Source organism: Phyllopteryx taeniolatus, chromosome 4 (genome assembly GCF_024500385.1).
Source record: "Phyllopteryx taeniolatus isolate TA_2022b chromosome 4, UOR_Ptae_1.2, whole genome shotgun sequence".
Taxonomy (NCBI): domain Eukaryota; kingdom Metazoa; phylum Chordata; class Actinopteri; order Syngnathiformes; family Syngnathidae; genus Phyllopteryx; species Phyllopteryx taeniolatus.
In genome coordinates, this window is record NC_084505.1 from 24484568 (window position 1) to 24507626 (window position 23059).

A 23059-nucleotide genomic window follows, 5' to 3' on the forward strand; every position below is an offset into this window, starting at 1 on the left:
GCTGTAATGTCAAACCACGGTACTATTATTTTTGGTAGCGATATAAATTTGAACATGAAAAATCCATTTAACATTTCCGGACATGTTTATCCTTAGCAGATATAATTTTTGACAGTCCTTTACAAATGAGATTACTTACTACAGTAATTCCTTACCAGGATCTTGAGGAAGAACTACGCAGCGCCTGGCAGGAGGTATCCAGGATGCAGAGCCTTAACAGCACCCTGGCAGCTTGCGTCTCTATCAAAGAACAGGAGGTGGCAACAAAAGAGGATCAGCTTCATAAACTTGGGTGAGTTCTATGTGACACGATACACCTCATTTGCTTTCTCCTAACAACTACGAGTAAATTAGTTACATTTTGTGGCGAGTGTGTTGTTTAAATGAAATGCACTGTGCGTGTAGTGCATGTGGATTGAGGTAAGTATATTGCTCTCAATGCCAAGGCTTGGGGGTGACACTGATATTTCCAACCACGGCTCACCTAAAGCCACTCTGTAAGCCCTGCATAGTGGATTCACTTTAAAGGAGGGAGAAAAGGGAAACTGGGCAGGCTTTGGCTAAGCTGTAGTCGATATGATAAAAACTCTGGGAACCGTTAGGAGCCTTAGAGGTAATCTCAACCTTTTTTTAACTACTTTTCTGTTTTAATGGCCGCTGCGCTCTGATGTGTCAGTCACATTCAGAGCTTGCCAAGGCCTCTCAAGGTTTTAGCTCAGTGATTAAAGATGGCTTCACGTCTTAGAGGAGCACTTTACTCTTGTAATTCCATAGGAACTCAGGGAATTGATCCGTATTATCTGTGCTTTATCGGTCACAGTGTTGTGCTGATATTAATTTGTGTGACACACTTTGTATGTGGGAGTGCGCCCCAGGTGTGAGTTTGAAGAAGTGCAGACGTTGTACAAACGAAGCACGGAGCACGCGGAGGCACAGAGTCATCTAATCAAGCAACTAGAGGGACTCAATGTGGACACACAGAGAGTGATGAGGAACCAGGAAGAGGCGCACACTGCTGACACCACCTCCTGTCAGAAGGTACATGGATGCATGCACACACTTGGTCTAACAACCTACAATTATTTGAAAAGGATGTTGCATTAGGGCTGTTAATGTAGTGATTCACATTGCTGACTTTCTTTATCTTGATACGATTCAATTCCTGGTCAATACCTGGTTTCACAATGTTGTGTTTGACTGGCAACTGGTCCTGGGTGTCCTTGTGTCCTGCAACCCTGAATAGGGTAAGCAGCACAGGAAATGAATGGATATTAAAGCCCTTCACACTTCTAACTTTTTTTCCTACTTGTCCACTTTATTGATGTAGTATCAGTTCCTCCCCAACCTAAAAAAAATTATTTCTAAGGTCGAACAAAGTCTGTTCTGTGACCCTGTTTTTTCAGATTTTTTTCCCATGGTTAACATTGAAAATCAATTTCAATTCAATTTCAATGGCCTTGCAACTGTAAAAAAAAAGTACCAACCACTTTTATGTTCATTAAAACAATTGTTTTAAGTGGATTTGTGCATCTGGCGCCTGGAGCGGTCACATCGCCAAACACAAATATCTCCTGCCCCCATGTTATTGGAATTATACTGCAGAGCTAAACTCTTACAAGAGATGTATAGTATTATGCAATTTTTTTCCACAATGTTAAAGAAAAGCCAGGTGTCTTAATAACATGTCTGTGATGTGCTTTCATCAAAATTTCCAACCCACAATTCACACCGTTGTTCTCGTCTCTTTGCAATTGACCTTTTTTTGAGGGGACGGTTTAATGCAATTGAACCACGGCTCAACTCGGCCTGCCAACAGTATGGCCAATGCAAAGTATGGCTTTCGTTACCTTGATGACGACGGGCAGAGCTAAGGTGTTGCTACAAGGCAGGTGGCTCTGAAGAGAAAAGTGTAAAGACGTAGTAAAACTGCATTTGTTTTTTTCGCTAGTGGAGGCAGCACTTCATCACTAATCGCTGAAATACACTTGTCAGTTAATGTAGTGGATTTGGGCCTGTGGCCTAGCAGACACCGCCAAGCACAAATAACCCCTGATCCCACGTCAACGACTTATCCGAACATTCACGGAGTCAGCCAGTTGTCAGACAATAATGCTGTTTGCTCAGCTGTGCTAACACTGCAGCTCTGCTCACCTTTCCGCTTTGGCAGGACAGATCTTCAGGTCTGATCTTCGCCCAGCCTTTCTGGCAAGTCATGGGTGAAGAAATTCCTCCATGTTACTTCACCTCAGACATTGGCCCATTGTCTCCTTTCATGTCAGATTGACTTGACCTGTTCACCCCCCCACTTCTTCCTTTTCCCATCCCGACCTCCCTTGTATTTGACAGCTGTATAGCGAGTTGAGTCAGTGCTACCAGACCCTCATGTCAAGTGAGACCAAGCTGCAGCAGAGCCACCAGGAGCTGAGCAGCCAGCTGGCCCAGAAAGAGCAGCAGATACTGCAACTGCAGGCCCAGCTGCAACAACAACAGCAGGAGGAGCAACAGCAGCAGCAGCAACAATCTCAGCAGACAGTAATTTGCATCTCAAGCAATAAACAAACCAACTTGAAGGTGAGTGAGCGTTGGTCTCTTGCCTTAGAGCAGTGATTTCCAACCACTGTGTCACAGCACCTTCCTACGCCGTAGTGGTTGAATGACTTCAGATTTTTTTGTATTGAATTCTGTGGTGGTGATAGAAGAGTCGACTTCAACTAATAAATGAAGTCATTCCTATTATTATTTTTTTCAGTTGTCAGTGCCACTGAACACAAACTGGCTCACTCACTCCGTGTTACCAACTCCTAAGTAAGGAAAGTAGCTATTGGCTGACCTAAAGTAACTAGAAGTTACTAGATGATGTCATAGCCTCATTTGCATAATAGATTTTAATAGGCGCTGTAGGAGAGAGAAATAACACCGTTTAACCCCTAGTATGCCATGGAATATGGTCAAATTTCACTTGATTGTTCTAAAAATGGGGAGGAAAAAAAATTCTCCCTAATGTAAAATTGTAAAATTTGTGCCACGGCTCAAAGGTTGGGAACCACTGCCTTAGATGTCCTTTGACTGCAAACTGGTCACATAGGAGAGACCAGTTCCAGTTGAAGAGATCTGATGTGTAATTGGAGTTTATAGGTGTGGAAGATAATACCAGATTGTGTGTGTGTGTGCGTGAGGTTGCAGTGGAGTGTGATAGCTCGCTATCTTTGAACCGTCACGTTGGTGTGATAGAGGGCCTTGTAGTGATGAAAACAACAGCCAAATTAAGTGGCAATTGGTGCCTAATGAGGTTGAGTTGCATACTTTTTTTTTTTTTTTTTTTTGACCACACCAAGCCAATATCAGGCTGTAGTCAAACAAACTCACTCAACTAGAACTGGACTTTGTAAAGATAACATATTTAATATTATCATATATTTAATATTAATTTCCGTGCCTCTGCAGGCTGTGCTTGCTCGGTTTGACTTCCTCAGTAATAACCGACGGACTGTCGCACATACCGATCCAAATCTTAAGTGAGACGCAATCGACCTGAACCACTTGACCTCGTTAATTTAAGCAGCCACCATATGTATAAATGGATCGTTTAGGCAGTAATTAATTACAGTACTGTAGTGTTGCGCCCACAATTAATATGGTATTTAGAGATGCTGTTTGCGTATAGCTTGTATATACAGTGGAACCTTTAAAATTTATACCCCTGGGCGTCCGTGGCTCAGTTGGTAGATCGGGTCAACTAGTGACCGAAGGGTTGGCGGTTCGAATCCCGGCTCACAATGTACACTGCCGAAGTGTGCCTGGTCAAGATACTGAACGCTAAACTCCTCCCAGTGGGGCAGGCAGCACCTTGCATGGTGGAGTTAAAAGCGTTTTAGAAGTGCACTCCATTCACACTGGTGTTCATACCTATGAGCAGTATATGCAACTTACCCCTTATCGATTTGCTCTTAATTGCTTTCATGTTTAAACCCTGGTATATAAAGCTTTATTTACTGTAACTGTGTTGTGGGGTCTGGCTGTTTTGTTTCTTTAAATTTTGTACCTATTGACAAAAGTGAGCAGGTAAACAGATCTGCTTTCCCAAGGCATAGCACTCAGTCGGGAGGGTGTTCTGTTTCCCACTGAAAATTTCACTGACAGGTTGTGTGTTCGCGTACGTGTGCGTGTGTGTGCGCGCGCACGCGTGAAAAGCATTGAATTAAAGACGCGTGTATTTGAGCACGTAATCGCAAATTCCGTAACAAGTTCCTAAGACACACCTGTTAAATTCTAATGCTCGGGTTGTCGGGGCAGATGTGATTTTAAATTTAAATGTTTGGTTGGAAGTTACTATCGGAGGTGATCAAAGTGCTGATTGCAACAGGAGCACAAGGCGGGGGAGACGCAGTGCTCATTTGAAAACAGGCCAGGGTGGCGGCTTTGAACACTCCACACATCCCACGGTGTTATTTTTTCTTCTTCTCATTATTATCGTGTGGCTAGGGTTAGGGAATACAAGAGTAGAAAAACATCCATTGTGAGTTACATCTCCATGCTTACTTATGTTTATGCCAAGGTAATGACTAGTGGGGTAGACTATGATGAACATCTGTTTTTATGCACTCTTTTGTATGAGGGACTGAGGAACCATGGCGATCACTGGCCTGTACAAGCTCATGATAGTACTACGTGCATATCATAACAGAGTTAGTTATACAATGTAACCTTGAATACCTCCGAAGTATAATAATGTGAAGTTCAACCAGAATTTTCTGGAAAAATGTCTTAGAAGTCAAACAAAACATCAAGTCTGAGGTCAGCAAATCTCACGAGACCTAAGCTCAGTGAGCATCTAAAGCATAAACTCCAAAGGTGTGTTTTCTTTTTCTATGGCTTTTTATGTGATGCCACAGCAAAAAGGGAAAAAAAAGTGAGATAACCCCATAAACAGAAAGGAAACTTAGAAAATACAACCCCAATTCCAATGAAGTTGGGATGTTGTATTAAACATAAATAAAAACAGTTTGGAAGTTAAATTTTTGGAAAATTGTGGATGTCGTGTCCTCCGGGCCAAAGAGGAAAAGAACCATCCGGACTGTTATGGACGCAAAGTTCAAAAACCAGCATCTGTGATGGTATGGGGCTGTGTTATTGCCAATGGCATGGTTAACTTACACATCTGTGAAGACACCATTAATGCTGAAAGGTACATACAGGTTTTGGAGAAACATATGCTGCCATCCAAGCAACGTCTTTTTCATGGACGCCCCTGCTTATTTTGATAAGACAATGCCAAACCACATTCTGCACGTGTTACAACAGTGTGGCTTCGTAGTAAAAGAGTGCGGGTACTAGACTGGCCTGCCTGCAGTCCAGACCTGTCTCCCATTGAAAATCTGTGGCACATTATAAAGCGTAAAATACGACAACGGAGACCCCAGACTGTTGAACAGCTGAAGCTGTACATTGAGCAAGAATGGGAAAGAATTCCACCTACAAAGCTTCAACAATTAGTGTCCTCAGTTCCCAAACGTTTATTGAATGTTGTTAAAAGAAAAGGTGACGTAACACAGTGGTAAACATGACCCTGTCCCAGCTTTTTTGGAAAGTGTTGCAGCCATAAAATTCTAAGTTAATGATTATTTGCTAAAACAATATAGTTTATCAGTTTGAACATTAAATATTTTGTCTTTCTAGTGTATTCAATGAAATGTAGGTTGAACATGATTTGCAAATCATTGTATTCTGTTTTTATTTATGTTTAACACAACGTCCCAATTGGAATTGGGCTTGTAATAGAGAATAGATAATAGAAAATAATCTCTCTTCAGTAACATCCGAAATTCAATAAATATAAAAATTATTTCAGGTGTCTTCAAAACATTTTCATACAAATATCTATTGTAATGCTGAATTTACTACCGCATTAGTGTCGGTCAGTAGACTACAGTACGTTCTGACGTACAAATTCGGGTTCCATCGCTGCCAGCCATACAAACGGAACACCATCGTAAACAGAACCCTCTGTAAGTAAATATACAGGGAAGTTTCAAAAATACACACATTAAGTACTGTTCTTCATACTGCCTGCTGACAGACACACACTTGAAGCAATACCTATAAATGGCGTATTAAAAGGTTGAGTAGTTGTACTCTGCTAGTTTTATTTAGTTTCACTGGTGAACTTATCTTTAAACATTATACACAGGAATGTTTGCCAGTACAGTTCATGAAGTTTTTATGATGGCATGGAATTTATTTTACATTATTTTCTTTATAATTTGTTGGGTTTCAACCAGGAAGTTGTGTAAATTGCTGCTTTGCGAATCCATCGACAACACAGCATCACGTTTCCTATTGTAGTTTTGTGCCTGCCTGTCAGTCAGTGCTGTGCCTGTGATTAAAGAGCAACATTACAGTGTAATCCGCAGCAGACCTCAGGCTTTCTGGAATCTTCACCAGAGTAGATGAGTGATCATGTGCAGTCATTTAAACACTGTACGCTCTCCCATCAAGCACAGAAGAGAGGCCATTTTATTTGCTTTCGAAAAGTTGTATTTGCTGCTTGTGTTCTGCTTTGTCTTTTACTGACTCCAGTGGTTTGCATTTAAATGTAATTGTTATTGAACTTTTTGGTGCTGTACTAGCTGGAGATGATGCTCCATTGAGCCAAAGGTTGATCGCTGGCAGCCGCGGGGATGAATAAGCATTGTCCAGTCGTTGGGGTCGAATGCTAATATTAGCGTGTCGTCACTTGTTACCAAAGGCAGAGTTTATTTCATATTTGTGGGTATTTTTTAAAGAATTTTTAAATGTTGCCTAAAATATTGTGTGTACTGCTAATAACGGTTGTGGTGGCAATTTTAACGTGGGACAGAGTAATACTATTTTCCTATTGGATGGCGCTTCTTTTAAAGACTTTAGAACACAGAGTACAACCAATTTCTGGATTCGGAAACACAGGTCAGAGCACTAGGAATATATATATATATATATATATATATATATATATATAAAAAACTGTTATTAAATAATTATTTAATTAAGATATTGCACATAAAAGTTAAATAATAAATGGTACCTAAATGTTGTAAAACATCTAAGAGATTCATCCATCCATCCATCCATCCATTTCCTACCGCTTATCCGAGGTCGGGTCGCGCGGGCAGTAGCTTTAGCAGGGACGCCCAGACTTCCCTCTCCCCAGCCACTTCATCCAGCTCTTCCGGGGGGATCCCGAGGCGTTCCCAGGCCAGCCGAAGGATGTAGTCTCTCCGGCGTGTCCTGGGTCGTCCCCGGGGTCTCCCACGTCACCGGGGAGGCATCCGAATCAGATGCCCCAGCCACCTCATCTGGCTCCTCTCGAAGTGGAGGAGCAGCGGCTCTACTCTGAGATCCTCCCGGATGACCGAGCTTCTCACCCTATCTCTAAGGGAGAGCCCGGACACCCTGTGGAGGAAACTCATTTCGGCCGCTTGTATCCGGGATCTTGTTCTTTTGGTCACGTCCCACAGCTCGTGACCATAGGTGAGGGTAGGAACGTAGATCGACCGGTAAATCGACAGCTTCACCTTTCTGTCATAGATATTTGGAGGATTTCAAATATCTATGACATTGCTTTTTTTAAAATAAAAAAAAATTTTTTTTTTTTAAATAAAAAACAAAAAAAAATTTTTTAAATAAAAAACAAAAAAAAAACCTTTAACCTCACCATCAGAATGTCTATAAGAGCATGTTTATGTAAATGTAATAAAGTCTGCCATTTACACGCCATCTATTTTCCTCATCTGCATCATTGTCACTGCAAAAAAAAACAAAAAAAACATAAAATTTCTCACACTGGAACACTTCTGTATGATCTGTTTTAAAACATAAATAACATTATCAACTTGAGTTGTCATCGGAGCAAAGCCACATCCACGGCCAGAGACGTTCTTAATGACATGGACGGTGCGCTTTTACCAGCTCAACTGCTCTCATTAGATGAGAAGCCTAGCCCGTTCGCACAGCCCACCTCATTAACGAAGCACAGCCATGTGCCGCCTTGGCTACATGGCGCTTGTTTAAGCACATATGCGCTGGGGTCAAACAGACTGCGTGGGAGGACTCAGGGCTATGTGTACACTCACACAAATATATACACTGCTTACCTTCTACTCACTGTCCTTCTCTAAAGTCCCTCTCCACACCACTTATCACACACACTCATACATATATGCACACACTTATTCTTTGAAGAAGCATCCCTTGCATACCAAGTGTACCTCTTGGCCTGGTGGGGGGCCTTTACCTCACAGCCCCCTGCCTCTAAAGCAGCGTTCCCCCCAACCTTTTTTTTTTTTTTTTTTTTTGGGCTCGGACCAGTTACATACAGCTTGTTGGCGTCAAGTGCCACACATTAAAACATAAAAATCATACCTAAAAAAAAATATATATTTTTTTAAAATATAAAAATCAAACCCCATATCAAAGAAGTCCATCCATCCATTTTCCAGAGTCGCAGGCATGCTGGAGCCTATCCCAGCTATCTTCGGGCGAGAGGCGGGGTACACCCTGAACTGGTCGCCAGCCAATCGCAGGGCACATATAAACAAATAACCATTCACGCACACATTCATTTATGCCAAATCTATGGACAATTTAAAGTCTTCAATTAATCTTAAAAGCATTAGAATTTTGAGAAGTCGGAATACCCGGGGGCCGGGGGGGGGGAATCCAACATGCTTACTTGAAGCAGATGTGGTAACCACTGTTCACTGTGCGGCCACCTACTGAATATGTAAATCCATCCTTCCATTTTCTATAGTGCATCCTCATTAGGGTCACAGGGGAGCTGGAGTCTATCCCAGCTGACTTTAGCATGAGAGGGTCCAGGGTACACCCTGGACTGGTCGTTAATCTATCGCAGAGCACATACAGGAATAGACAATGATTAATACTCACATTGATGCCTATGGAAAATTGGTTGTCTTCACTGAACCTGACAGGCATGTTTTTGTAATGTGGGAAGATGCGCTGGACTACCCGAAAAAACAACACCACACAAACAGAAGTGCTACATGCAAACGCTACACAGAGGGCCTGGGCCAAGATTTGAGCCCAGCGCCTCTCAAATGTGACATACACGTGATATCTACTCTGCTGTCCACTGTATGTAAAGTAAATAAGAAAAGGTTTTCCTCTGTCGGTGCAGCCTGGTACAAAATAATCCTCGGCTTCGTACTGGAGACCCCTGTTCTTTAGCCTAGCCAATCACATCTTAAAATATCGTCCCTAAGCAGATGATGGAGCGCATATTAGTGAATGCAAGTATCTCTGTTGTGTGTGTTTGTGTGTGGCAGCAGCCTCCTCCCCACTGTAGCCACCATGTAATTAACAGTGATCAGATTTGTTTTGTGGCATAAATGGCACACGGGTAGAACATTAGGCCTGGCAACTCTCATTCTGCATTCAGCTCAAGGGCTCGGCAGCAGACGGGTCACGGGCTTCGGGGAGAGCAATTGCAAGCCTCCCTCCATATGGTCGAGCCTCGCCAGCAAGGCCCGTGAGTCCCAGACAAGTTCCCCCAAGAACCTAATCGTGTTCGGTAATTACCAAGACAGGCTTTCTCACCCCCCCCCCCCCCCCCCCTTCTTCTCTCTCTTATTCAACCCCCTCCACCCCATTCCTCAGCCTCCCACTTATGTTTGCTGTCTTATTCTCACATGCATGCTCTTTTCTCCTTCACGCTCACTCCAAATCTATTGTTTTTAACTAATGACATAATTATGTTCCCTTTACATCGAAGCTCTTCGTTTTATCTTGAACTACAAAATCAATATGGGGAGTAATATATTTTTTAAAATATATTAGAATGTCTTCATTGTTTCTGTTGTACACTTAACTGTGCAAGGAAATTAGATTAAAAGCTCTATTAGATGCATAGCATAATTATATAAACATTCAAAGTACAAAAAGCAATGAATGGGCCCTCGTACCCCTATTTACGTGGTGAATTCCTGAAATTATCAAACTTTCATGCCGTGCTCCGCTTACATTAGTTGGCGTCAGCAATAAATCTTGGAAATATAGCGTCACCCATTTGTTGAGAATACTTGGTTCCGATTCGGATTTCCATCCATTTTCTTCACCGCTCATCCTCACTAGGGTCGCTGGCTGCTGGCGCCTATCCAAGCTATCTTCAGACGAGAGGCGGGGTACACCCTGAACCGGTCGCCAGCCAATCGCAGGGCACATAGAAACAAACTATCATTCGCGCTCACGTTCATACCTACGGGCAATTTAGAGTTTCCAATTAACCTACCATGCGTGTTTTGGGATGTGGGAGGAAACCAGAGTGCCCGGAGAAACCCACCCAGTCACAGGGAGAACATGCAAACTCCACACAGGCGGGGCCGGGATTTGAACCCCGGTCCCCAGAACTGTGAGGCAGATGTTCTAACCAGTTGGTCACCGTGCCGGCCCGATTCGGATTTATTGGGGAGAATTCAATAGTTAATAGGAGTTTGTTGAGCCTCGGAATTCGCCCGAAATGGCTTCTTCGAACCCAATTATTGAATTGTATGCTAATGTAAACCGAATTTCATGTCGATCAGTGAAACTGGTTCCAGGGAATAATTTTTTTCCCAGACTGTTGCCATCATAACGCAGGCTGTTGCCATCATAAAGCCTTTTTTCATCCTTATTGTGTTCAGTAATATTTAGGGATGTCCCGATGCAACCTTTTCACTTCCAATTCAATACCGATATTGCAGCCTTGAGTTTTGGCAGATACCGGTCCAATCTGATTCCAGCAATAATCATACATAATTTACTTATTTTGTAGTATGGAATGTTAGAAAAGGCTTGATCAAGTGATATTACTCAAACAGAGAGCAATATTCAGCAACAGTAGGTATGAGGAAAAACTGACCCATTTAATCTTAACCATCCATCCATCCATCTTCTATACCGCTTTATCCTCACTCGGGTCCAATCGTTACATAAAGTAACTGCTGTGCACGTCTTGACCTCTGAGGGGCAGTGTGGAGCACGCAATGACATACATAAGCAGTATCAAAGAAAGAAGTCACGTTTGAATATTGACACCCCTAGTAATAAATAAAATAGGCTTTACACGATCAGGATTTTGGAGGCCGATCAGCGAGTTTAAAAAAACGAACACCGATCAACGATCCGATCACAAGATGGAGCAATGTGTCTCTTTAAATGACCAGTTCATTTACTGTATATACTCGTGTACTTAATTGCTCCAAAAATAATTGTATTTACAATAAATAATGTATCTTTGTTCATCTATTTATGCCAGTGAGGCGTAGTGACAGACAGAACAAATGAATGGTCTTCTATTAGATGGCAGGAAGTACATACAGTAATTAATGTCTCCACTTATTGTAACATTTTTGTTTGTTGGTGTGCCGTGAGATTTTTCAATTGTAAAATATGTTCCTTGGCTCCATAAAGGTTGGAAATCACTGCTCTAGTCAAATCGTGTATTCTAATCAGTCAGGTCAAAGCAACATTACAACGTGACAGAAATAATGGGCGCTAACTTACTGTAATTACATTATAATTAAATTACTTCACCCACACCGAAACTTTACAGCACGATTGGACAGAACGGCGGCAAGTTTACGTTCAACCGTTAGCGCTACATAATGTTTTTGTTGCCTGCTTGCGAGCCGTATCGTATTAAAAGTACATGAACATACCAATGACGTCATTGATCGGATCGGCGAATTATGACATTAAAGCCGATCAGCATAAAATGGTAATTATCGGCCGATACCGATCAGGCCGATAAAATCGGTGTAAAGTCCAATATAAAATATAAAACTGAAAGTCAGTAAAACTGTTCATTCTTTGAAAATGCCTAACAGACAAGTAATGAGAGGGAAGGTTTTTGCAGACACAAACTGCCTAGTGGCATTTAATAGGTATTGCACTGTAAAAAATACCCTCCAAATTGCTTAGTATGGCCACTGCTCAAAAAAAAAAAAAAAAAAAAAGCCTGTCCGCCCTTCTTGACTGTGAAAGTCATAAGTAATTGTAGCAGGTACACCAGTATGTCCAGCGTCCATTACATTAGGCCCCAGATAATTTGGCCAAGCCCAATTTTGACAGGGCAATTTAATAAAATATGAACAAACTCTTCCTTACTAATAATTTATCATCCACCTCGCCAGCTCGTTTGTTTAAAGTTGATTACTCCAGCAGTTAATACGGTCGTGCCCAGATGCCAGATTTCTGATAAAGCTATCACAACCTCGTTGGAGGGGAGGAAAAAGGTGATGACACCGTTTTCCGTTCAAGAGTAAGACACAATCGCAAAGGTCTCTCTTAGTCAGGAGCTGGTGGTGTCGACAGCAGCTGGTGTGCATGTCTCCCCCCATTTTACGCCTTTGTGTCAGGTTTTAGCGAAGGTGTAAATGTCGGCAAATGTCAAGTTTAAAGAGCCAGTGTCTACAAATCTCACTTTTTTGGTACTTTTTCTGTTCTTAAAGTTACAGTTGGTAGCTAATCTGGCACAAACAGGTTAAAAGTTCACATTTTTCAACTTAAAATCAATGTCAGAATGTTTTAATGGGAGGAACTAGGAAAGGCTTTAGTACACAGGTGTCAAAAATAAGGGCCGGGGCCACATCTGGCCTGATCATTTTACGTGGCCCGCAAAGCAAATTGTGTGTCAATCTACATGATTCTTGCTAAAATATGTGCCTCAAATTCAAATTGTCATGTAATAAATAATAATGTTGAAATATTGTAAGCATTGCTTGTTACCAAACCTCTTTTTACAGTAATTTGAACAATAGTTGAACTCACTATTATGCTTGACTTCCGATTTCAAAACTAGTTTTTAATTAAACAAAAAGCTTATGGCCATTTCTAACACAAGCTTTAGTGACAAAAGGCGCTGCCCTTAAAAGAGCACAGTGGCTGCAGCGCTGGTACACAGACTTCTGGATGAAGTCAGCACACTTAAAAAAATAATAATAATAATAATAAAAATAAAAAATAAAATTTTCAGCCAAAGCCGTTTAGCTGAAAATTTTGTGATCAGCGCAACTTTTCGATAACGTGTTCGGATCAAGACAACTCAAATTTCTATTTTATCTTATCTCAAATATTTATTTCCTTGTAAAATATTACTACTTTGTGGAAACGGTTCTGAAATGCTTATTTATGCACTGCAACGTGACTCAACTTCCTATTGATGGTTTTCCAATGGTAAAAGGTGCTTTTTCTTCTACCTGATCAGTCATAGTTCCAAGTGTGGCGAGCACATAACATGGGGCTGGGTGACACAACCATTGCTGGCCACTTGTTGGTCGAGCAGTTTTGCCATTGCCGCGTCATTGTGATGTTTAAGGATACCAGATTAAAAACAAAGCAAACAAATGTGCTAAGATGAGCGGGCTTGTTCTGCTTTAGCTATGAAACGTTGCAGTGTTATACTCCAGGTTCCACTTTGCAGCAGCGGCTTGTTTTCTTGCTTCCTTTAGTCGCCTCTCAAATAAAATTTGTTAAGATTTGGAGAATACAGGTTTCAGTGTCCTGTAGTACTTGAGAGTGACCAACCTCCCCAAAAGGAGTTGGCCCTAACCTTTGGAAAGGCCCAAACTCCCTAAAATGCTGCCTCTTGGATAAAATTTGTACAATTTTGAGAAGACAGGTTTAAAACAGAGTTTCGCTCTGGACAAGCAGAAAGGAAAAGACCAGAAGAAGCTTTTCTCATTACTGTTCAATGGCAGGCCACATACTTTCTCATTCGCACACTCCTACTTCTTACTTTCCTTACAGGCACCAGTGTCTGAGCGGGCAGTTGCTGAATCTCGCAGGCTTCATCGTGAGCATTCAGAGGACAAGGCCCATCACTACATCGCTCCTGTCAGGAGACAGCAGGTGGGTCAGCGTCTACACAGTTTACGCTTTTAGCCAGCTAGAACGGCGCGTGTGCAAGGAGCTTACGTGCCCACACTTCGTGAAAATTACCAGGCTCGCATCAGATCAAAGCCACAGAAGCGACACGAAGGCAGTGGTGTGTTGAGAGTCATGTGATTCATTAGACCCTTCCTCTGCCAACCTTTTTGTCCTGAACACACACATACACATGCACACCTCCTGTGATCAGGCCTGGCGTGTGCTGCTGGTTTCACGCATGCCTTGGGCCCAGGCACTGGCTGATTTACCGCTTCAGCGGGACATTATGAACACCAAGACAAGCTTTTGATCTTCTCGCTATTCATACTCTTTAAGTTTGGCAGGTTTCTAGATGGCCTCACACGCACAACTAAAGCTGGCCTGAAGAGACGTTGTTTGATTTCTACCACTGTCCTCATTAAAGCTTCAGCGGGAGGGCCTCTGTTCTTCTTCTTTTACACATGTAATGCAATTATTTTGCACAAAATACTTTAATAGTATTCTATGTGCTTTCCTGGTTGCGAACCTGTTTGTTTGCCTCAGGACACGCGCGCACATTATAGAACATTGTTGTTTACACGTAATTATCTATCTGCTTTCACATAACTGGAACCACAATCAAATGTTGTATTTCTAAACTGAATTGCATGGATGTGATATTAATCTATAATGGTAAATCAATATACACACCATATGATTTCTAATGCTTTGTTACTCCACATATTGATGTAAAAGTGCTTTCGTAGATCATACATGTGCCTTGTTGTTATACAGACATAACAGCTTGTCCAGTGCCTATCAGACGAAAAGGTGCAGTGATAAAACGCCCGAATGGTTTCACAATTTGGAATTGTGGACATTTTCAGGAAAATTGAGGTTGGACCATCCTTATACAATTGTTTTGGTTTTTCTTTATTTTTCTTTTTTTTGTGGCCCAAGAAAGAAGGAAAGAGCATAAGTTACAAGTATGCACACAGATTCAAAGCAGTAGCAAAATACCTGTAGGTGACCCCCAACCCCAAATTGCCACACCAACTCATGTCTCAAATGCACCGCATTACAGCATAGCCATTTTTTTCTTTGTTTTTATATTAATGTGAGTAAATTTTATTTTCACTTGTATGACTGTTAAGAATGTTATATTGTTACTATTGTTTTTGATGAGTTTTATATGCCAATGAGAGTTTGACCCAAGAATAGTTTAACTGTATTTTTGTATGTAAACTTCATGTAACCATGAGAAATACCTCAGAAGATAGTATGATATGATGTTAAATTTGTAACAAAAAAGTCGCGGTTTGAGGTAGTAAATCATCGGTTTTCGTCACAGAGCACTTGGCTTGAACATATTGAAACTGTGTATGTTTTTCGACAGTAGTGTTTGTATGCTCGTGTACAACATTTTTGTTCTTCGTGCAACTCGAACAACGTTGTGCTTTGAGTGCTCCAGACACGAGACATCCTGCTGAAATCATAAAGAAGCCCATTGATAACCGGTGACCTCTGTCTCTGAGAGATGTGGAGGAAAGGTCAAGGGAGGAGAGAAGATGTCTATTAAATGTTTCTTCTTGGAGCGCCCACAACAGCCAATCTTTATACACACTCAGAATATAGGCTGTTTTTAAATGGTGTTTTCACAACTTGCACTCCTCAGCATCCTCTCTGTGTGTCTGTTGTACTTCCATGTTTGCCGAGACATTAGCAGGTGCAACGCGCTGGTCAGGTCGTGGCCGCCAACTAGCTGCACAACTGATGGAGACCATGGCGGCATCTCTGCTTTTTATCATCATCATTTTCTCACCGGAATGCTCTGGCCCTTCTGTGCCAAAGAAATCTGGACAAAATGGAAAATCCCATCTTCAGAAAATCCCCATTTTGTAGATTACATGATATCTTACCCTATATGGTTTACAGTACGTAGCATGAACTTTTAAATATTGTATGTCACTTTGTAAAATAGTACAATCCTACTGCAATATATTATGATGATTATACAGAGATGCAGCAATCGCCTGCTCAGACAGGTGAATTCTGAACAATCGACTAATCACTTCTAATCCTGTGTTACTTGTGCTGGCCCTTACCTTGAACATTTTATCACTCTGAAAACTGTGAGTTTAACTATCAGTGATTATTATCCTCCTAAAATGCACCGTGGCACCATACATTAAGAATTTCTTTCATTTGAACTTCATCATTGGCATTTTGCGGTTGCGCTGGGATTCCCCTTCTGGCCATTTGGTTTCATTTGGTACATGCGGGGTCGGGCCAAGAATATGCAGATCAATCTGCTAATTAGTTGTGCGCAGCCATCAAGGCCGAGTTAAAGCACACATGGTTGGCACCCGAGCAGACGCCTTGACGGAATGAAGAGCACCAGGTCACTGGAGTCGACCGTCGCACATTCCCACACACATACGCCTCCAGAGTGGGTTTGAATGCGCAACTCAAGATGAACAACCGCAGCGTTTGGTTCAGAAACAGCCATCAGAACTCGAATTAATGATCAACACTCTTCGTCTTTGCACTTCACACCCACTCCAGCTCAAGGACTGCTGTGTGTTTATGCGCCCTGCATTTTTTTGCCCGCCATCTGGTCAAGCCTCCTGGGCTCCACAGGGTGCCTCCCATCGTCTCCTACTCATATTCCAGTAGCATATTGTTCCCACTGCTTTTTTTTTTTTTTTTTTCAATCCTACAGCACTTTTTAATTTATTTATTTATTTTTATGTTAGAGGGGAGGCTGGCGAACAAACTGCCCCCCCCACACACACACACACACACTCACACACAACTCACTCCGCTCCCCGCTAATCGGTTGTCCTATCAAGTGTAACCTGGAGGCCCCTAGTAGAGCAATTAGAGCGACCTCCCTGCCCACCTCTTGTAATGAAGCCCAGCACATTCTGGAATCTATAGCCCCTTTAGTCTCCCCTAATGGGACATCATTATTGTCAAAGAAACAATGTAAATGGAAATGAACATACTCATTAGCCAGTCGCAGAGAACCTTTGCCGTTCTTTCACATACGCATACAGGCTGAACTTTCTCCCTTCAGTTTATGCAGCCTGCTGCCCCAGCATGCTTTTATTCCTCTGGTAGCCTGTTTGTTTTTGTGAACATCTGTTTGTACCAGTCAGGAATGCATGTTTTTTTTTTGTCAAGGTGAGGGTTGAGCGGGATTATTCATTCTTTTTTTCCGTTGGCATTCACTCAGTATCTACAGTACAGATGTTAATTGTGGCACTGTTACATGATTATGCTCTCAACCTAGTGCCTCGCTCCGCTTACGTCTCCTAGGACTCACCTGTGCAGCGATCCCGATCTCTGTCCCCAGCTGGCAGTGTGGGAAGAAGAGGAGCACAACAAAGAATTCAAGACCTTGAGGACATGCTCCAATCGAAGGTAAACTAGCTAATGTTGATGAAAATGCATAACTCTGCAGGTTGTGCACGGTGGGACATCTAAATATGATGCCTGACAGGTTGTTCAATTTGGAAACAAATACAATTTTCATTTATAAAAAAAAACAAACCCCAAAAAACAAAAAAATCAACTCCCACCTGCAACTATCGCCGTTCACTTCGCTAAATGCGATACTGCCGCCATGTATCAACAATGTGTTTTATGTATTTTTTAATTTCTAATACAGCGGATAACTTTTAAGAGTTGTATGACTTATTAAGAATGTGTAAACATTACTAAAAAACAGTGCCTGTGCAGTTGATAAAGGATTTGTGATGGCTGCAGTTTGAAATTTGATATTTGGAGGTCAACCAGTATCCAGGACACACTAGCTTTTTGGCACCTACCAAGAAAGAGGTGTCAGGAGCTATTGTCAGTAAATAACTTTGACTTTTGTAAAGTTCATTGGCATATAGCGGATTCTGGTGCAAGACCTCAAACTGGAGCGTTTTGATGATGTGGCCGGTGGCTCACTTATTTTACGTTTGATTACAGCTATCAGCTGCACAAGGTGGGAATCTCTGCAGCTCAGTAACTGTCACCGTCTCAAAAGGTTCAATTGCGATTCCTCCGTGACCTTCCCTCACAAAAGTGTTATCGACACACAGTCAGCGTTTGTGTCGGCAGTGAAGCAGCGGGAGGGAATGACTACGCTTGTCGGAAGTCAAAACAGTCTATGCATGCTCGTACAAATCAGATTTATTGGTCGTTTCACCCCAATTTTTTCGATGCACTGTTCTTCATCCCCACTTCGTACTTTCTCTTTGAGTTAAAATTTAACTTTACACTTGTTTTAATAGGGCAACTTTGAATCCTTAATAGCTTTTCAGCAGTCTTGCTGTTTTTTGACAATTTTGTTCCCCCTTTAAGGCAGAATTTCTTTTGGTGAGTGAAAGTAGGCTTTAAAACCCAAGTTAAGGGTTCCAAAGCAATTATCTATATTCTATACACTGGAACAATTCCCTTGAAGTTGTAAAATTTGTAATTCAGCCAACATTTTCCTTAAAAAGTCAGAGAGCGTTAACATATTAGCAATGAATTTATTTAGCTTTTTCTTTAGCTTTTGAGGCTTTGAGAACGTAAGAGGCGACGAAGAATGTTAATCAGAATCAAGCAGTAAGACTCCAACCACACAAACATTTATCAAAAATGATTTTTTGTTACTTTATGATTTACTATGATGAACTTCTTTTTACAATTTGATATTGGGATGAATCATATTGGATGTATTTGTCATTAAAGTTATGACTAAAGAGTTTTCAAAACTACTATTAACTTCTTTGCAATGTTACTAAATATGGACATACTGTATGGAAAATGTACTTTTCCATTGCTTGTCTACAAAAAACTGGGGCTCTGGATTCTCTGCCAAAGTATCAAGGTGAAATTAAACAAACAAATACACTTCTTCTTCCTCATTCTGAATTTTAGATCTGGTTAACCTAACCCGGCCGCTTGTTTTCGGGATCTTGTTCTTTCGGTCACGACCCACAGCTCGTGACCATAGGTGAGGATAGGAACGTAAATCGAGAGCTTCGACTTTAGGCTTACCTCCTTCTTTACCACAACGGACCGATACAAAGTCCGCATCACTGCAGACGCTGCACCGATCTGCCTGTCGATCTCTCCTTCCATTCTTCCCTCACTCGTGAACAAGAACCCAAGATACTTGTACTCCTCCGCTCGGAGCAGGATCACATCCCCGACCTCGAGAGGACACGTCACCCTTTTCCGACTGCGGACCATGGTCTCAGATTTGGAGGTGCTGATTCTCATCCCAGCCGCTTCACACTCGGCTGCGAACCGCTCCTGTGAGAGTTGGAGATCACAGCTTGATGAAGCCAACAGAACCACATCATCTGCAAAAAGCAGACATGCAATACTGAGGCCACAAAACCGGACCCCCTCTACGCCTCGGCTGCACCTAGAAATTCTGTCCATAAAAGTTATGAACAGAATCGGTAACAAAGGGCAGCCATGGCGGAGTCCAAACCTCACCGGAAACAACCGGCGATGTGGACCAAACCAGTCGTACAGGGACCGAACAGCCCGTATCAGGGGGTTCGCTACCCCGTACTCCCACAGGACTCCCCGAGGGACACGGTCGAACGCCTTCTCCAAGTCCACAAGTCCACACTGGTGATTATTATTTTATTTGATTATTTTTGCTGTTCGCGGTCCGGTTCCTATACCCCCACGAATAGCGGGGATCCACTTTATTGGCATTTCAATTTATTTTACAGAGGAATAATAATTTGATTGTGTGTGTTCGACCGTTGAGGTTTCACTCTACATTGATCAATGCTTGACACATTTTTCTTAATAAAACACAAAAGGACAATTTCATATCCTGTAGATGGAGCGTAATTTCAGCTGCTTTAGTTAACCAGATAAGACATACCCTGGAGAGGTCCTCGGCTTCACCTCTCTTTATCCTTTTTGTCTTTTGGGTTGACCGGCGAATGAGTGATTAAGCAGAGGTCATCTCCCTTTAGAACACAATCCCGGGAACGTATTAGGCATCATTTTCTTGTCAGATCTGAAGTGTCTTACTTAAGATCGCTCGCAGGCACCTAAGCGGACAGTGATGCTCGGCGTGGATTCAGACGACACGCATGACTGTCTTAGTTAATGGTGCCATTTACGTATCTGCCGCTTGAGGAACGTTTCGTGAAGGAATGCACAGTGGGGAAAAAACTGACAAGTCAAATGCGGGACTGACTGCATTTATTAATAGCTTGAGTGCATATTGGCAGTGGTTACATGTATAGTTTTTTTGTTTTGTTTTGTTTTTTATTCAGTTTTGCCTAGATTAGGGGTCGTCAATTAAAAGTTAAACCCGTCCAAATTTCTTCAAGCTCAGTTCTGAAGCATCATGCTGTACAGCATGTATAATAGTTGACACCTAAATATTTATTTAGATAAAATAAATAAAAGAAAATTACAATTGGATAGGAGTTCAACATTTATTGTTCACTTGTTGACTTTCTTACTCAATTCATGTTAAATTGAGTTTGTGTTTACATTTAGTCTTGAACTACTGTAAATTGCCCAAAAACGGAAAAATCATCGTTGAAGGGAAAAAAGAGCATTGAGTTGATGCATTATTTTGTAATAAACTACATTTACCAACACAATTAGGACCCGAACAATCTTAACAATTTTTAACAACAAGTTATTCCAATCTAAACAGATATCCCCAATTTTAATTCAAAATTACAAAATATTGTAAAAAAATACTTTGAGACTAAATAATCAGGACTATTTTTGTTTTACTTTAAGTTAAAAAAAAATGCCTGCATAAATTGGATCTAAACAATCTGAAGTGATAATAATTTAATGAAAAAATATAAAATGTTGCAAAAGTAATCTAAGCTATTATTAACGACTAAACAGCTTTAACCCAATTTTCTTTACTGTTTTCTTAATTTGAAGCACGTTATCTGTATACTGTGAACTCTGCTCACTGCTTGTCTGCCTCGCAAACACCCACTTTCTCAACTCACTAACCTTACTACCATAAATCTCTCCAAATTGGTGCTGGTTAAATTCCAAGTGTTTGTCATAATAATCCATTATAGTAGCTCTTGGTCCATATACAGTTGACGAGGAAGTCTGAACACCGCTGCCTTCACAGGGGCGGTGCCTGGGCCTGTTGAAGCTGACTGTTTCAAAAACAAAGTGTATCACGGCGGCTCTAGATATGTGCTAAGATTTAATTCTGAACTGCATCTAATTTCACATGGTGCTTCTGTTGAATAAATTAGAGAGGTTAAAATTACTGGGTGTGATCATTGATGGCAGACACTTTCGTGGTCATCACAAATTGATAAAATTGTGTCTAGGATGAATTGTAACATTTCAATGGTAAGGAGGGCTGCACATTAATTGTCATCAATGGACAAACTTGTATTGCACTCTTTAATTTTATGTCATCTTGACTACTGCCCAACAACATGGTTGAGTGCTTCAAAACAAGACTTGCACAAACTCCAAATTACTCCGAACAGGGCAGCACAACGAGCACTACGCTGCGCGGGGAGAAGTGTTGAGTGGATGCACGGGGCTTTGTTATGGATGACAGTTGATCAATTTCTGACATGTCGTCTTGTGACATTTGTTTAATGTTAATTATAGTGGAGAACCAAATAATTTAGTGTTCAAGGTGAAACCCACAAATCGTGGCTATGGTACAAGACAAGCCTTGTGTGTTCACTTTTCTGCCTCCAACTAGAACGAATGCATTTGAGGACGGTAATGTATAGAGCAGTAACATATTGAAATAAAGTACAGACAAATGTGATCAGGATAGATAATAAATGGAAGAGAAAAAAATAAACTACAGCAAGCCATAATTTTTCAAATGTATTTAGCTTGTTGATGTAATGTATCAATGAATTGACATTGCTGCGGTCATTGTTTCAGTAAGTTTATTTATTTAATGGAAATGTAGTTTCTTTTCTGTACATTTTTTTTTATGTTTATGTAAATTACAATGTTTTAATTTGGACCCTATGAACAATAGTCTTCATTGGCGAATAACCTTGAACGTGAACTGTTAAAAGGTTTTTGTGATTATAGGAAAATGACACACGATAAATCATTTCAAAGGTTTTTCCACCATCTATGTGACCTATATCTTGTACAACTCAATTGTGGGGGAAAAAGAAATCATTTTGAGAGGGGAAGTAAAAAACAAAGACAAACTTGAGTAATGTGGTTGCTCTTATAACTGGGGATGTGGCTGCGTTCAGAGTTAACCATCATGTTGAAACTGCCTCTGATTAATCGCAAATAAAGTTCAGCTGGTCTAGTATGGTTTTCCTGACATTGAAAACGTTCCGAAATGATTTGTGTCAGTCTCATTTTTTTTTTTAGATATCACAAAAATCAGGCAGTCCAACATGGGTTTGTAGACTGTAATAAGGCGTCTGGCTCTGCTTATTGATGACCTCTGACCTAGATCTCCTGTTAAGAAGTCATATTGCTGTAAAGTGACCTTTCCTCCAGCCTCTTGCACTCTAGGCTGCGTCTTCTGAAGTTGGTCTTTCGACCAGAATGCCTTTCAAATTGGGATCGCCTGGCTGTGCCATTGACATGTTGACCTTAGCAACTAACGGCGGCGGGCCGGCAAACAAACAACGATCCTCATTGTCTTCACTTTCAAGCAAACAGTGGCTTGTTGCCGTGTAATTATTTTTCAGCTTGAGAACGTCCAACACATGAACTGCGTATTGATCTGTGGGCAAGGGACTGTGGCCTGATAACCGAGTTGGTCCGCCCATGGGAAGTGCTGTAAGAAGCCTGGGAATCCATGATGTGGCTAATGCCCTGCCACTTGTTCCATCCTCCTGTGCGTCATCTCCCCCTGGTCGCTCTACTGCCAGTTAGTAGCACTGCCCCGGCCCTGGACTCTTTCATTAGAGCCTTGTTTTTGAGAGGTTGCGGGCTGCTTGAAGGGGCAGAGGATGTCTTGCAGATGTCCTCTGTGAATAATCCACGCTAGGGAAAATCCATACTTGTCATTGGCAGTCTCTTTATGCGTGTGCGTGTGTGTGCGTGTGTGTGCGTGCGTGCGTGCACTTGCTGTCCGGTGCATGTTTGTGTGCACTCTGTTCTCTTTGTCCTTGTTAATAATAACAGGGCTGAGGGCTCGCATTTCCCTCTCTGCAGGGCAGCCGTGTCATATCAGCAG

General features: G+C 41.6%; 1 protein-coding gene across 3 annotated transcripts in view; it reads left to right on the plus strand.

The window, feature by feature from the left end:
- The window catches only part of cntln (centlein, centrosomal protein), a 126508-nt gene that overhangs the window by 20526 nt on the left and 82923 nt on the right, over positions 1-23059 (plus strand). For all 3 annotated transcript variants that reach the window (XM_061770817.1, XM_061770818.1, XM_061770820.1), the window contains exons 6-10: positions 159-292; positions 876-1038; positions 2347-2571; positions 13780-13881; positions 17200-17304. In XM_061770817.1, coding sequence (XP_061626801.1) covers positions 159-292; positions 876-1038; positions 2347-2571; positions 13780-13881; positions 17200-17304 — 729 coding nt within the window. The remainder of the gene's footprint in view (positions 1-158; positions 293-875; positions 1039-2346; positions 2572-13779; positions 13882-17199; positions 17305-23059) is intronic.